The following is a 13,506-nucleotide window of genomic DNA, read 5'->3' on the forward strand; positions in this document are numbered from 1 at the left end:
GTTACACCCCTAATTTTACATCCAAATTTATTTTTGTAATTTATATTCTTGGTTTGTAACTTGTTCCCAACTTTTCAAGTTTTTTCATTACATTTGATAGTTTATTTATTTTGAATCTTTTAGCCCATTTGTAGAATTTTTAATTCATAAATTATAATAAACATAATAATTATTATTATTTTTATTTCAATGAAATTTGTTGGGACTTACCTGAGTCAAGGTGACCAAATACAACTACATGAAAGGCCAAATATCAAACATGATTAATTCAAAGAGTCTTCCATAAGCATTTAAAAGTTGACCATGGTTTCTATACCATTTTTACAAAGGGAATAATTTTCAGTAGCCAATCTATATCAATATTTTAATATTTTTAAGTCAATCTCATTTTGGAAGAACACTCCAACTTGTAGATGTCCCTCACACTACGAATAGCCGAATCTGAATCCCAAACTAAAATAACCAAAAAAATTTCCTACTTATTTTACCTAAGTGTTTGGCCCTCACTTTATCCATCATACTGCAAATAGCTGAATCTGAATCCTAAATTGAAATAACAAAAAAAAAAAAAAATCATATTTATTTTACCCAAACGTTTGACTATTATTTTACCTAAAAATAAATTGTTTCAAAAACTTACTTGGCACTACAATGCGTTGTTGGTGGGAGCCACAGACTGTGGGGAGAGAAAATGATAGTTAGGGTTTGGGAGAAAAAAAAAAGGGCGGGAGGGGGGATGGGGGGTTTGGGATAAAAATCGTGTTGAAGGAGAAAGAAAAGTCAAAGAAAAAGCTGATGATGTGGAGTTAAAGACTACTTTGGCAATTATTTTCATATATGCATTATTTTGGTTCATTTTTTTTTAAATAAGGATTAGTTTGGCCGCAAACTCTAGAAAATGAGAGAATTATTAATAGGTTGCTATAGTACTAAAATGATAATCTTATTTTAGCTATCCTATCAATAATGATCTTATGTGCAAAATTATCATATACATGCATGCATTTTGTTTATAATTGATATCTTGTTAATTGCCAATTGATCATTAAATTGTTTCCCTTAATTATACTATTTTGATAACCCTTAATATATCTTTTAAATTTTTTTAAGTTGAATACTTTCTTAAATCTATAGAGCATACATCAAGAGGATACAATTTAAGCTCATTTTTTTCATCATAAAAAATGAGGAAATTGTTAGATTGAGGTTTGGTTAATCCTGCATTATGGTAATAGCAAAATTAGATTTGAATATAATGGTTTATATTTGAGTGTATTAGGTAAGAAAGATTTCTAAAGAGATAATAAAAATGATAGATCAATTCAAAACGAAATTATGAAGGAAATGGAGACATGATTGAGATGAAAGAAGATCAATATTAACATTGTTTTATGAGAATCCTTAAAGAATAATAGTTTTCCATATTGGATAAGATGCTCTTTGGTTTCAATTTTTTTTTTCTTTTTCTTCTTGTTGAAAATTTCCTTATTACACTCATTTTCAATTGGAATAATAAATAATTTTTGAAAAATTTTCAAGATGGATAATTTATCAATAACAATATTAATAAAAGAATTTGGAAACTTATTAATTTAATAAGAAAATTTTTTCTATAAAAACATTAATTTCAAGATAAAATATTTATTTAAAATGGAATGTTGTATGATAAAAGATAATCTAATGAAAGTTGAATTTAAAATTTGAGAGCAATTTTCTTATCAAAATAATTTTGGATAACTTGCCCTCATGGAAATTTTAGATTTTTCAATATTACATTTTCCTATTATACTATGTTATTAATTTAGGAAATAAATATTTTTGAAAATTTTCATAAAAGACAATTTATTTACCAAGAAAATTACTAAGGGATTTTAAAAGCTCATAATTAATTCAAAAGATTAAGTGGGTGAGGGCATTTGTAAGACCTACAACTAGGCTACCAAAAAAACAAAAAAAATCATATTTCGCTACAATTTTTTTTTTAATCATGAGCTAAATTTTATGGCAAAATATCACTTTTAACCACAAATTCACTTTTCGTCACTTAAAATATGGTGGGAATAATTTCGATGTTATATGTTGCCATGAACTTCACTTTTTATCACAAAGTTGTTCGTAGTAAAATATTATCTTTTACCACAAAGTTACTTTTCATTACTAAAAATATGACAATTAATTCATGCATAATATATGATATTGTGTTATAAACTCCACTTTTTGCCACAATTTATTTGTTACAAAATATTGCTTTTAGCCATAAATTTATTTTTTATAGTGAAAAATATAGTAAGAATGAATATGGTACAATATATGACAATTTGCCATGAACTCCACTTTTTGCCATAATTTTTTTATGGCAAAATATCACTTTTAATCATGAATTTACATTTAGTTTTAAAAATATGGTATAAATAATTCTCACATAATATGTGATATTCTTCTATAAGCTTTGCTTTTTACTATGAAATTATTTTTGATAAAAAAATATATAAATAATTACAAATTTAAAAAATTTTCAAATTTTTTTTCCACAATCTTATTTGTGATAGAATTATTTTAATTATATATGCACCATATATTTTAAAATAAATAAAACTTTTAAATAATTAAAATTTACATATTTAATAATTTATAAAAACATTACACAAAATAGTCATTACTTAAAAAAAATTCTTTTTTTATTAAAACAAAAAAAAATAATGTTAGTAAAAAGCGAAAAAAAAACTATTTGATCTTTTTTATGTCAATTTAATAATTCTAATTTTGAAGATATAAATGAACTTTATAAAAATTTAATAAAAATATATAAATTTTGAAGACATGCATGTTATTTGAAAAATTCGTATAAAAAAATTATTTATTAATTGAAAAATTATAATGAACATATAAAATAAGATGATAATAATAATAAAAAAAAGAAACCTTACAAAAAAAAAATCTTCACAATTTTTTTAATTTTAATTTTTCTTCTTTTAATTTACATAATTATTAGATTTATTTCAAAGACTCATTTAGTAAGAATTTTGGCTTTCTTTATATTTCAATTCAAACAATTGCTACATTTTTCTAAAGGCTTTATTTATTTATTTTTAAAATTTTCATTTTTTTTTAATTATCTTTGAATATTTTTTTAAAGAATAATTATAGAAATAAGTGTTGATAATTTTGTATAGTTTGTTTTGAAATCTTTATTTTTTCATTCATTAATAAAAGTATTTAAAATAATTATAGTTCAAGATAAGTATAAAGATAAAAATAATGTTGATCTTAATTAAAAGTTTGTTATACCTTGAAGAGATTTTGAAAGTTTTTTTTTTAAGTGGTGATAAAGTGAAGGAGGGTTATGGGTTTAAGTCAGACAATTACAATTTAATATAATAATTATTAAGGTGTCAAAATGTCCTCTCCTAATTTTGGGATAGGTGTGAGGGTGTCATCATGTTTTTATAAATAAAAACCTATACTATAAACATTCTCAAGACAATGAAAAATAAATAATTATAACAATTTTTGCCACCAACTTAAATTCATTTCTAAAGATGTTATATTACCATAAAACGACATTCATTGTAAAAGGAAACTTTTTTGCTATAAAATTTGTCTCAAGATGAAGGTAGTTTTTATTATGAATAGTTTGTTTTTGACCACAAATATTATTGGTCCCTAATAGTAACTTTTAGTAACAAATTTTTTTATAATGGATAAAATGAATTAGTCACGGATTTAAAAACCACATCATGAAATTTTTTTCCTGACAAAAACATATTTACCACAAAACCTAACTTTTTGCCACGAAAACATTTGTGGTGAAACATCATATTTGTTGTAGTGATAATTGAAAATTGTACATTTTTAACATAGTATTAATCCATAAATTCACATGTGTGTCATTGAAAGCAATAATAAAAGATAACGCTTTTGAAAAACATCATTATTGATCAAAACATAAAATGACAACTAGAAGATTATGCTTTAGGGAGGGATGAGGAGGGTTATTAAGTTGTATTGTATGTAGAACAACGATGTTGTGTTAAACAAAAATCTGGTGATCGTAAAACAAATTGATTAGTGTTTTTTTTTTTTTTTTTTTAACTTGACCAAAGGTATGACTTAGTAACTTCTCATAATTCAATCTCAAAATATAAAATTAGACAATAAATTTTTTTCCCTTAAACATCAATGCTTTTGTTTATTTGTTGATTTTTTTATACTCTGATTGTTATGCATTGAGTTTCTAAACTAAGATTGTGATTAACTTTGTTCTTTGGACTTGAAATATCATTCTTTTTTTGGTTGACCTATATTATCTAGACATTCTACTTGTTTAATTATTTTTCATTCTAATTTTGTGAGTTTTGTGATTTAATCTTGCCCTAATTAGTTGATTAGTTGACTTGTTTTCAAAGTTCTTACATGTCACTACTAGTTGGTTCTTATTTTGCTATGTTAATTGTTTTTTATTTATTTATTTATTTTTACTGTTTTAACCCTTTTTGGAGTCTTCTACATAGCCTTGAGCATTTGAGCACTTATCCTAGTGCTCAGGTGCTAGCCTTACCAATGGTAGTGCTCAAGTGCTCTTAGCACTCAAGCGGCCATAAGTTACTTCTAGCATCGTTTCACGCGATCGTATTGCTCAAGCGCTCCTTAAGCTACATCCAATGTCGTTCCAATGCTTGCACTACTCAAGGGCTAATCTTGCATCCAATGGCTCAAGTGCTTATATAATGCCTTCTAGTGTGCCATTTTATTTGTTATCTTCCTTTTAGTACGTTTGAGTGCTTTGGGTTGTTGTATCTCGACTTTCAATGGTGAGTTTGTGTCTTATTTCATATTTTTTTTTCTGCATAATATAGTTCAAGACTAATTTTTGAGCATTTCTAACAGTTCAATTTACTCAAGTATTTTTTCCTTGTTTTTTTGTGCTTTAATTGGTTTCACTTTTCATATGGTTGGACATTGTTGTCCTAGGGAGCTGAATTCTCTTGCGTCTTTGGAGCCTGTTTTGGGCATGCTTCTCCAAGGTCTTTTTGACTTGGATACTCTTCCCTTATAGTGTTTTCACTTTGAGAAGACTCACGATAGATACTATTCTATTTTACGAGGTAGAGCACCCCATCAACCTTAGGGCCTTTAAGGACACCTCTCTTTGTGATAGAGGACGAAAGACTTTTTTTACTTTTTGCAAGACTCCGTATCCCCACTACGTTTAGATGTTCTATTCAAACACCTATTTCATAGTTTGTGACCTCATGTTTAAGGTCACCATGTATGGCCAAACATTCATGGTCTCTACTCATTCCATCAAACGTATTTTGGGCATGCCTCCTCTCACTGGTCAACTTTCGATTTTCACTTTAAAGGTTGAGGCTCTTATTATAATTGAGCTTAACTCTATTCCTATTACTCTTTATGCCAAGTTCCATCCATTATCAACTCATGTTTCCATTGTTGACTTCACCAAGTCAGCTTGGATTTTTGCTATGTTTCTCTCTTATTCTTTCTACTTTTTTTTCCTATTATACTTAGATTTGTCACCCTATGGCCTGGTTCATTCACGCCATTCTTTTTGGGCAGTAGTTTGACATCATCCAAGTGATCCTCAAAACCATGACACTATATTGTGATCCCATCATGCACTCTGAAGCTCTCATATTTGCCCTCCTTATTACTCAGCTATTGGAGGACATTAGCTTTAAGTTTGATCCTATTTTGGCTGCTTGGGTGCCTTGTGCTCTCATTGATGCGAGCTCCTAGGCCAAACATTATAGCCATGTTTATGGTCCCATGGTTCCTCTAGCCCTTGCTTTATTGGCTACTACTCCTTAGGGTCCTACTTCCCTAGTTTATCAACACAAAAGGCTGCTTAGGAGGCTCTTGCAAAGGAGGATGAGATTCATGCTATGGAGTAGGATCCCCCTATCACCAAGGTCAATTTTCTTGAACCTGCTCCTCGTGGCCACCGTAACAGAGGCCTTGGGGGTCCTTCTCGTTTGTTTTCTCGCCTTACTTCTCTTACTAATGGTGTTTCTCTTCAACAAGTCATGGACTCCATTTCTAGCCTCCATTTGTTGAAGGATTCTTAGGATGCGCATTTTCGAGGGCTTAAGGGGCAACTTTCCTATAATATCTCCTGGATTCATTCTCAGGGTGCCTTGAGCTCTGCTCTTCCACCACTACTGCTCGCTATAGACACATAGTTTATGTTTTTTTAGGATCTTTATTTGCATTGAAACCAATCAAGCTACGTCTTTTGGATTATTCTTTGATTATTTTTGTTTGGTCTAGATGTATGCTTTTTATTCTTTTGTTTGTGTATCCAAAACCTATTTTATTTATATATCTATATATTTGTGGATATTTTGGTTCCCCTTTGTGTTTTCTTGTTTATCTTCCTTTATCTATTTCGTGACAAAAAATAGGGAGAATTAAATAGGGTGAGAATCATATTGAGAGGGAGAGTTTATATTTTATGAGTGTACATATTAAGGTATTGGGGGAAACTAATTTTGAGATTTTAGGGGAAACTAATTTACATATTGGTTACATGTTTTAATGGTTTGAAAAAGTCACCTGACACATGTTTTCTTGCGATAATAATGTTAGTGATCTTTCAAACTTACTAGAACCACACTTTGCATAAGGAGTTTAATTACATGGTCCTCATTGTGTATATTCTGGTTGGTGAAAGCACTTGGTGCTCTTCTCTTGACCAACTAATGGTTGAAAAGCTTATCCTATGTTTGATTGATTTGCATGTATTCAAGTGTATTTCCCTTTGGATTTTGTACATCAATATTATCTTCTTACTATCCTGTTTCGCTTTCTCAACTATATTTTATCCCACACAATGCTTTACCCTTAGTATAGTTGTTTGTGTGTATGAAGGTCATAGGTTTGGGGGATAATCATTGAATCCAAATGCGATCATTGCCTTCCCTCATCTTATTTTTAGATGAGAGTAAATGAGCATTATGTAAATTCCATTATAAGTGGGAGAGAGAGAGAGGGGTGAGATTATATAACAATTTTTTTGTCATAAAATTGCCAAAAAGGAAGATTGTTAAGACAATGAGTCTAGTACATTGTATGTTGGCAATTTTGTCTTAATATTTTATGGCTTAGGAAACCTTTTTAATGGTGACTTACTCTCCACTGAAGATCCAAGGTTGTTACTAGTTCAATCAGAAAGTCACATCTAAAAAGGTTTACCTAGTGGCAAGTTAGGTGACTAAATGGTTAAAGTGGATCGATGTATTTTTTGTGAATTAGAAATACTTAAATTAATATTTTGGAAAAATAGGGGACGCTTAAGCATTGGAGTAGCTCAAACATCTATCCAATGCTCAAGTGCCCCAAACACTCGAGCGGTGGGTAAGTGCACTCGAGTTGTGGTCCCAAATTTACCAAAATGTGGTAAATTATTTTTAGAAATTCACGAGTGTTTTTTTTGGAAAATTCAATATATTGATCTCCTAGGCTTACATGCTTATACAAACCATCTTTTAACCCATTTAAGATTGGACACTCTAGAAAGATTTAACCTAACTTGCCTTACCATTCCCAATTTCTCAAGAAAGATTCAAAACTTGAATCTTGGGTTGTTAGGAGACTTGCATCCCTTCAATAAGGTTAAGGAGAATTTACTAATGCAATTAGAAATTGCTGCATCATGGATGTGGATCAAGTTATAGGTTTTGTAGAGTAAATCTTAGGGGTAAACTGTTAGGTGATTCTGTGTGACTTGATCTCAAATAATGAATTTTAGATTATAAGTCTTAAATCAATAGTTTTTTATTTTTATTTTTTATCTCCATAGTTAGTGTGAAGATTTTCTACGTAAAAATTCTTTATGTCCCTTACTTATTTGATTGATGTTTGGTTATTTTGTTTACCACTCCTGATATCTCCTGGAATCAATTTGGGTTAATGGTACAACTCTTAAATTATAATCTTCAAAAATCATCAATTTACCCCCTTCTAGGTGTTACCCTACTAACAAACAATTTTTCACTTATGATTTAAAAAATGATCTTCATCAAGAAGTCAAAATTTTTTTAGTTTCTTTTAAAGGCTTTATTTTGAACTATCCAATTTTGGGCTTGGACATTAGCTTCTAGCTAAAGCCAACAAGTAAAAAATTTATTCCAAACATCCTTGCTATGAATTTTCGATTTTGTGAAAACGTTAGCAAGAAGAAATGGGGAAAGTCAAGCAACAAATGTGAGAATGATAAGGACTTGCTTGAAGGGGTTTTCCCCCATCTACGTTGTACATCTTTAACTATTATTATTGTTCCAGATTTTGCTTTCATATTTTTGGCACTTTAATTTTGCAAAATCTTGGACTTGGAATGTCTTATACTTTCCCCTTTTCCCCTTAGTCTCTCTATGTTCCAAATTATTTTAAAATACAAAATGTTAAAACTTTTTATTTACTCAAATCTGAAAAATTGAAAGTAACATACATATCATTTTATAAAGTTGCTATTATTTTTTTTCTATTTTTAAAACCAAAATATTAAAAATAAACTAATATATCCAAATCAAATCTTAAGGTTATGTTTAGTTAGGAGAAAATTTTAAGGAAAGAAAAAAAAAAGCTAAGGAAAATGTTTGGATGCATATAAAAATGTAAAGTTTCAATAATTATTTGTTTCCATATTAATGTTAAATAACAATGAGAATAAGAATGAAAAAAAGAAATAATTTGACAATAATATCCGAACATATAGTTTAATATAATTTTTCTATTTTCATATATTTTTTTAAAATCTCACATTTTACATAGGTTTTTTTTTTTCATTTAAAAAAAAAAACTATCTTTGAGAGGTGTTTTTGCTAAATAATAAAAACAAATTTTGTGTGTGGCTTAAAAAATAATTATTTTTAAAAACTAATAATATTATTTTGTTGTTCTCAAGAAATAATTTTTAAAAATAAAGTTATAGACATAAAATATTTTAGTGGATTAAATTATCAGTAAATTGGTTTTCAAAATTATGCTATTTCATCAAAATTTAGGCTTGACAAATGATGGTCCTACACATCCAATAGGCATGCAACTTGAAAGGTAACATATGACAGAATTTGGAAGGTTATAAAATTAAGTTTTTAAAATAAAATAAAATAAGTAAAATAGAATTATAAATAAATATTCTCTTATGAGTAAGTTTCCTTAAAAAATAAAACAAATCTTAAAAGTCAAGAAGAGAATAAAAAAAATAATAAATATTCTCTTGTTGGCAAAGCTGGGAAAAGAGAAAAATTGTTCAAATTCTTTGAATTAAACAATCAAATTATGTCAAAGATGGAAAAACAATTTAACATGGAAAAAAAGGTTTCCCAACAAAAAAAGACTTTACAAAAAGAAAAGAGTTTCACAAAAAATCCCAAAGTATGAGAAATCACAAAAAGCATTATGCGTTCTTTGTTATGGACCCTCCATTGATATTCAAATCTAAAGAAAACTTTTGTATTCTTGTCATGATAATCAGAGTAACTAAATCAAAGGAAAAATATACTTCGGTAAACATTTTTTTTAATGTAAAAAGTTTTGTTCACATATTTTTTTAGTTATGCTTGTTTTACAAGACTTCATAAAAATTGTGTATTAAGTACTAAATAGATCATTTAAACCTTAAAAATTAAATTTTATTTATATTTAAATTCATTTAAAATAAAATAATATTAGCCATTTTATTATTATTATTTATTTAAAAAAAAATAAATCAATTGTGCTTTTATAAGAGGTTAATATTCATATTGTTATAATACTTATAAAAATTATAATTTTTGATTAAAAACTTTATATATATATTTTTAATTTGTTGGTAATTAAAAAATTATTTTTATTTTTAATAAAACTTAAATTAAATTTAGTTTATACTATATAAATTGAATTTATAATTTGTGTTTTTTACCATGAAATTTTAATATTTTTATAAAAAGAAAAAACACCTTTTTTTTTTTTTTTTAAGTATAAAAAATTGGTATAGAATAATAGAAACGCTTTACTTGGGTTGGTCAATAAAATAGATGGGAAAAGAGTCGGTTGGCAATCGAAAAGGGGGAGGGTGGCTTTCCTGGTAACTTTCTTTATGAGTAACCGTTGTGATAGGCTTGAGGCCATGGGACAAATGGGCAGAGCTTATCTCCAAGTAGCTTCGAGGGAGGCGAGTGGCGAGAGTATGGCGTAAAATCAAAGCTTGGAAACCGTGGGATTATGTGGGTATGTGGGCTCCAGAGTCCACGCAGTGACACTGTTGTCTGTCTTTTGTATGTGCTTTTTGCATGGATTCGCCCACCAGCACCACTCTCTCTCCCACAAACCTTTTCTCTCTCTTCGTTTCTCATCGATTCTCTAAATATTTTCGCATGAGCCTTCTCTGAAATCCAAGTTTCCGTACTGTACAGCTTCGATTTTGACTCTTCTTCCCAGGTACGCCAAGACCCACAAATTTATTTTTATTTTCGTTTCTGTTTTTTGGTTCAATTCCGTCTTCGTGGAGTCTAGATTGGATTTGGGTATGATTCTGTTTTTTCTTTTTTGGGAAATTTTGAGTTTGGATTGATGGAAGATATGTGATTTGTGTGGTCCTGTTGAATCTCATCCTTTATCAATCTAATTTTCACTTTTAGATTAATTTCATGGTGGATAGCTTGTGATTTGGTTTTCTGATGTTTGGGCTTTGAATTTGATGATTTTTGAGATTTGGCTCATGGAGCTTTGATTCATCGAGCTGGGATTTCTTTTCTCTTTGGTGGATTTCTTGTGTTTTTAATCAGAACTGTTGCTTATTGAGACTCCAAGAATCAGAATTGATGATCTGGGATAAGTAAATGAGTTAATTATGTGGAAAATTCAGGTATAATAGTTCATATTGGTACAATTCTGTTCGTTTTGCTCTGCAGAGTGAATTAATGAATATTCATAGAGATTCCCTCTTTTGGGTTTTCTTCTTTTTAGGCATTGGTTTTAAAATTTGTGACTTTGGAGCTTGCTCTCCTTATCTCTTTTGCTTTTGGGGTTAAAGCTATCTGTACATGTCCCTTTTTTTTTCCTTATTGTACAGAGTTTATCTTTATGGGTTTTGATTGTTGAAAGTCTCATCTGAATTTGAGGATCTAATTCACTCTTTCCAGGTCTATTTTCATTCCTTAATTGTGAAATTTTCGTTTTTATATGATGGTTGTAGAAATTATTCTATTTCCTCTTCTGTGCACTAGCTGTTTGGTTTGGGAGAAATTGCAAGAAGAGAAAGGAGAACTTGGAATTGTATTAACAAATTGGTGATGGATTGGCTGTCCTAAAATTCCCAGGGTTTCTTTTGTTTCTCTGTAATTCCATACCAATCAAATGGAGCATTGCTAATTTCATTCAGAATTAGCGGGTGCTTTTTCTCAATTTATGTTGATTTAACAAATTGGATGTGTTTCCTCTTTCTTAATCAGCCTTTATTTTAAATCAATCTTTTTTTTTCTTATTCCTCTTGTCAGTGGGGTTGGTAGTGTCAACATTGCAGAGTGTGTCTTCTTTGTTGCCAGTCCCTTTCTGGCTTTGAGAAATGGTGTATCTCCATCTGCGTTTTTCTCAATGACATTCTGCTTCTTCTGCTTGGTTTCTATTCAATTTTTGTTCATACTTTCATTATCTTTACAGAACAATGTTCCAATATCTTTAGTAAGGTTTGGATTTTCACCAGTTAATTGCTTCCTAAAAATGAAGATAGAGAAGTTGATTTTAGTGCATGGGTATGGTGTGGATTTTTTCTGTTGAAGATAACTTTTACATGGATGGTCTCTCTTTTCACTAAATAATAAGTTTGAATCTTGTGTTATTAATTGGTGGCATAATCAGTATGAACCTTTCTTGGAATGATATTTAAGCAGAGGATCTAGAACCACTCATTCATAGAACTAGATTATTTCTATTGTGGATGAAATCACAAGGGAGTACATGGAAATTTTTTCGGTGATAGTGACTTCTGATTTTTGTATTGAAATTATGGAAGTTTGGATTTTTTCCCGTCTTTTTTATAATCCAATTTTTTTTTAATATAAATTAATTTTGCCTGCACCATTTATTTATTTTTTTCTTGCTATTGAGCAAAAGGTAAGTGTTCAAGATGAGTTTGTTTATTTAATAGTTTTGCACTACCATTGCTCAAAATGGCACTAAATTTCTGACCGATAGCTATCTGTGCTATTGCTAATTTTCTTTTATACCTCTTTTAATATGTTTGTAACTACTTAATTCCTAGGAAAAAGCTTCTTCCCTGATTACATAACAAGAGGGATTCCTAGCAGCAAGTTTGTCAAGAGATGGGCATCACAAACTCTAAAATAGAAGAAGATAAGGCTCTGCAGATGTGTCGTGAAAGGAAGAAGTTTGTTAGGCAAGCACTTGATGGCAGGTGTGCTCTAGCAGCTGCTCATGTTGATTATATTCAGTCACTCGAAGCTATAGGAATTGCTCTTAGGAGGTTTGTTGAGCCTGAAGCTCCAAATGAATCTTCCTTATACACTTCCACTAGTGCCACACCAGAGCCACTTGCTTTGACTGAGAAGTCCCTTTCCCAGTTCTCATTCTCATCCCCATCTCTATCTCAACGTGTAGATGCAACTGAAGCCCTTTCTCCAACTCCTTCACCTCCTTATTCTAGTCATATTCAGTTAAACCATATGAAAATCAGGGGCAGCTATTCCAGAAAAGTAGAAGAAAAACCTTCTTTACCAGTCATGGGGACAGTAACCTCCTCCAGTACCCCTCAAAACACCACACCTCGTTCCACTGGAAGGCCTGAAATGACACCATTTGAAGCTTCTTCCCTGCCACCTAGTACTCCACCTTGGGATTTCTTTCACCTTTTTCCTTCTGTTGATAATCAGTTTTCTTCTCAAGGAGGAGAACTGAACCAAGGTTTGGATACTGCTGATGATATAACTCAGCTTAGGAAAGAGGAGGGTATTCCTGAACTAGAGGATGAAGAAGATAAAGTTTCTTTTCATGGGGAGGAAGAATCTCAGGACTCAGAAGACGAATTTGATGAGCCTTCCACAGATACTCTAGTCCGAAGTTTTGAAAATCTTAATAGGGTACCAGATCATGTTGCAGCTAGTTCTTCACCTACTATGCCTTCAACAGGAAGTGTAGCTTCAGAAACTGGGTATTTGAATGGAGAGAAAAGCAACTCTCCCGGTTTATCACCATTGAGAAGCACATCCTCAGCAGTTGCACTTCATTCTGATGTAAGGAGCACACCTGTAAAAGAAAATGGTATTGAAAATAAGGTTGCCCCAAAGGACTTCTTTTCAAGCATAAGAGACATAGAATATCTCTTTGTTAAAGCTTCTGAATCTGGAAAAGAAGTTCCAAGGATGCTTGAAGCGAATAAATTTCACTTTCGTCCAATATTTCCGCAGAAAGACAGTATGATCTCTCTCTCTCTCTCAAATTGGAATTCCAGGGGACAACACTTCTATTTTAACTGTGTTTTGATCTTCT

General features: G+C 30.2%; 1 protein-coding gene across 2 annotated transcripts in view; it reads left to right on the forward strand.

Moving 5' to 3' along the window:
- Positions 1-10,063: 10,063 nt before the first annotated feature.
- The window catches only part of LOC100264970 (nitrate regulatory gene2 protein), a 37,111-nt gene continuing 33,668 nt past the window's right edge, over positions 10,064-13,506 (forward strand). The window contains exons 1-2 of one of the 2 annotated variants that reach the window (XM_002273592.5): positions 10,064-10,440; positions 12,263-13,431. In XM_002273592.5, the coding sequence (XP_002273628.1) occupies positions 12,324-13,431 (1,108 nt within the window). In that variant the 5' untranslated portion in view covers positions 10,064-10,440; positions 12,263-12,323. Of the gene's footprint in view, positions 10,441-10,635; positions 10,838-12,262; positions 13,432-13,506 lie in introns of those variants that run through there. The other variant, XM_019220572.2, reaches the window with a different exon arrangement.

Source organism: Vitis vinifera, chromosome 6 (assembly GCF_030704535.1).
Source record: "Vitis vinifera cultivar Pinot Noir 40024 chromosome 6, ASM3070453v1".
NCBI lineage: Eukaryota > Viridiplantae > Streptophyta > Magnoliopsida > Vitales > Vitaceae > Vitis > Vitis vinifera.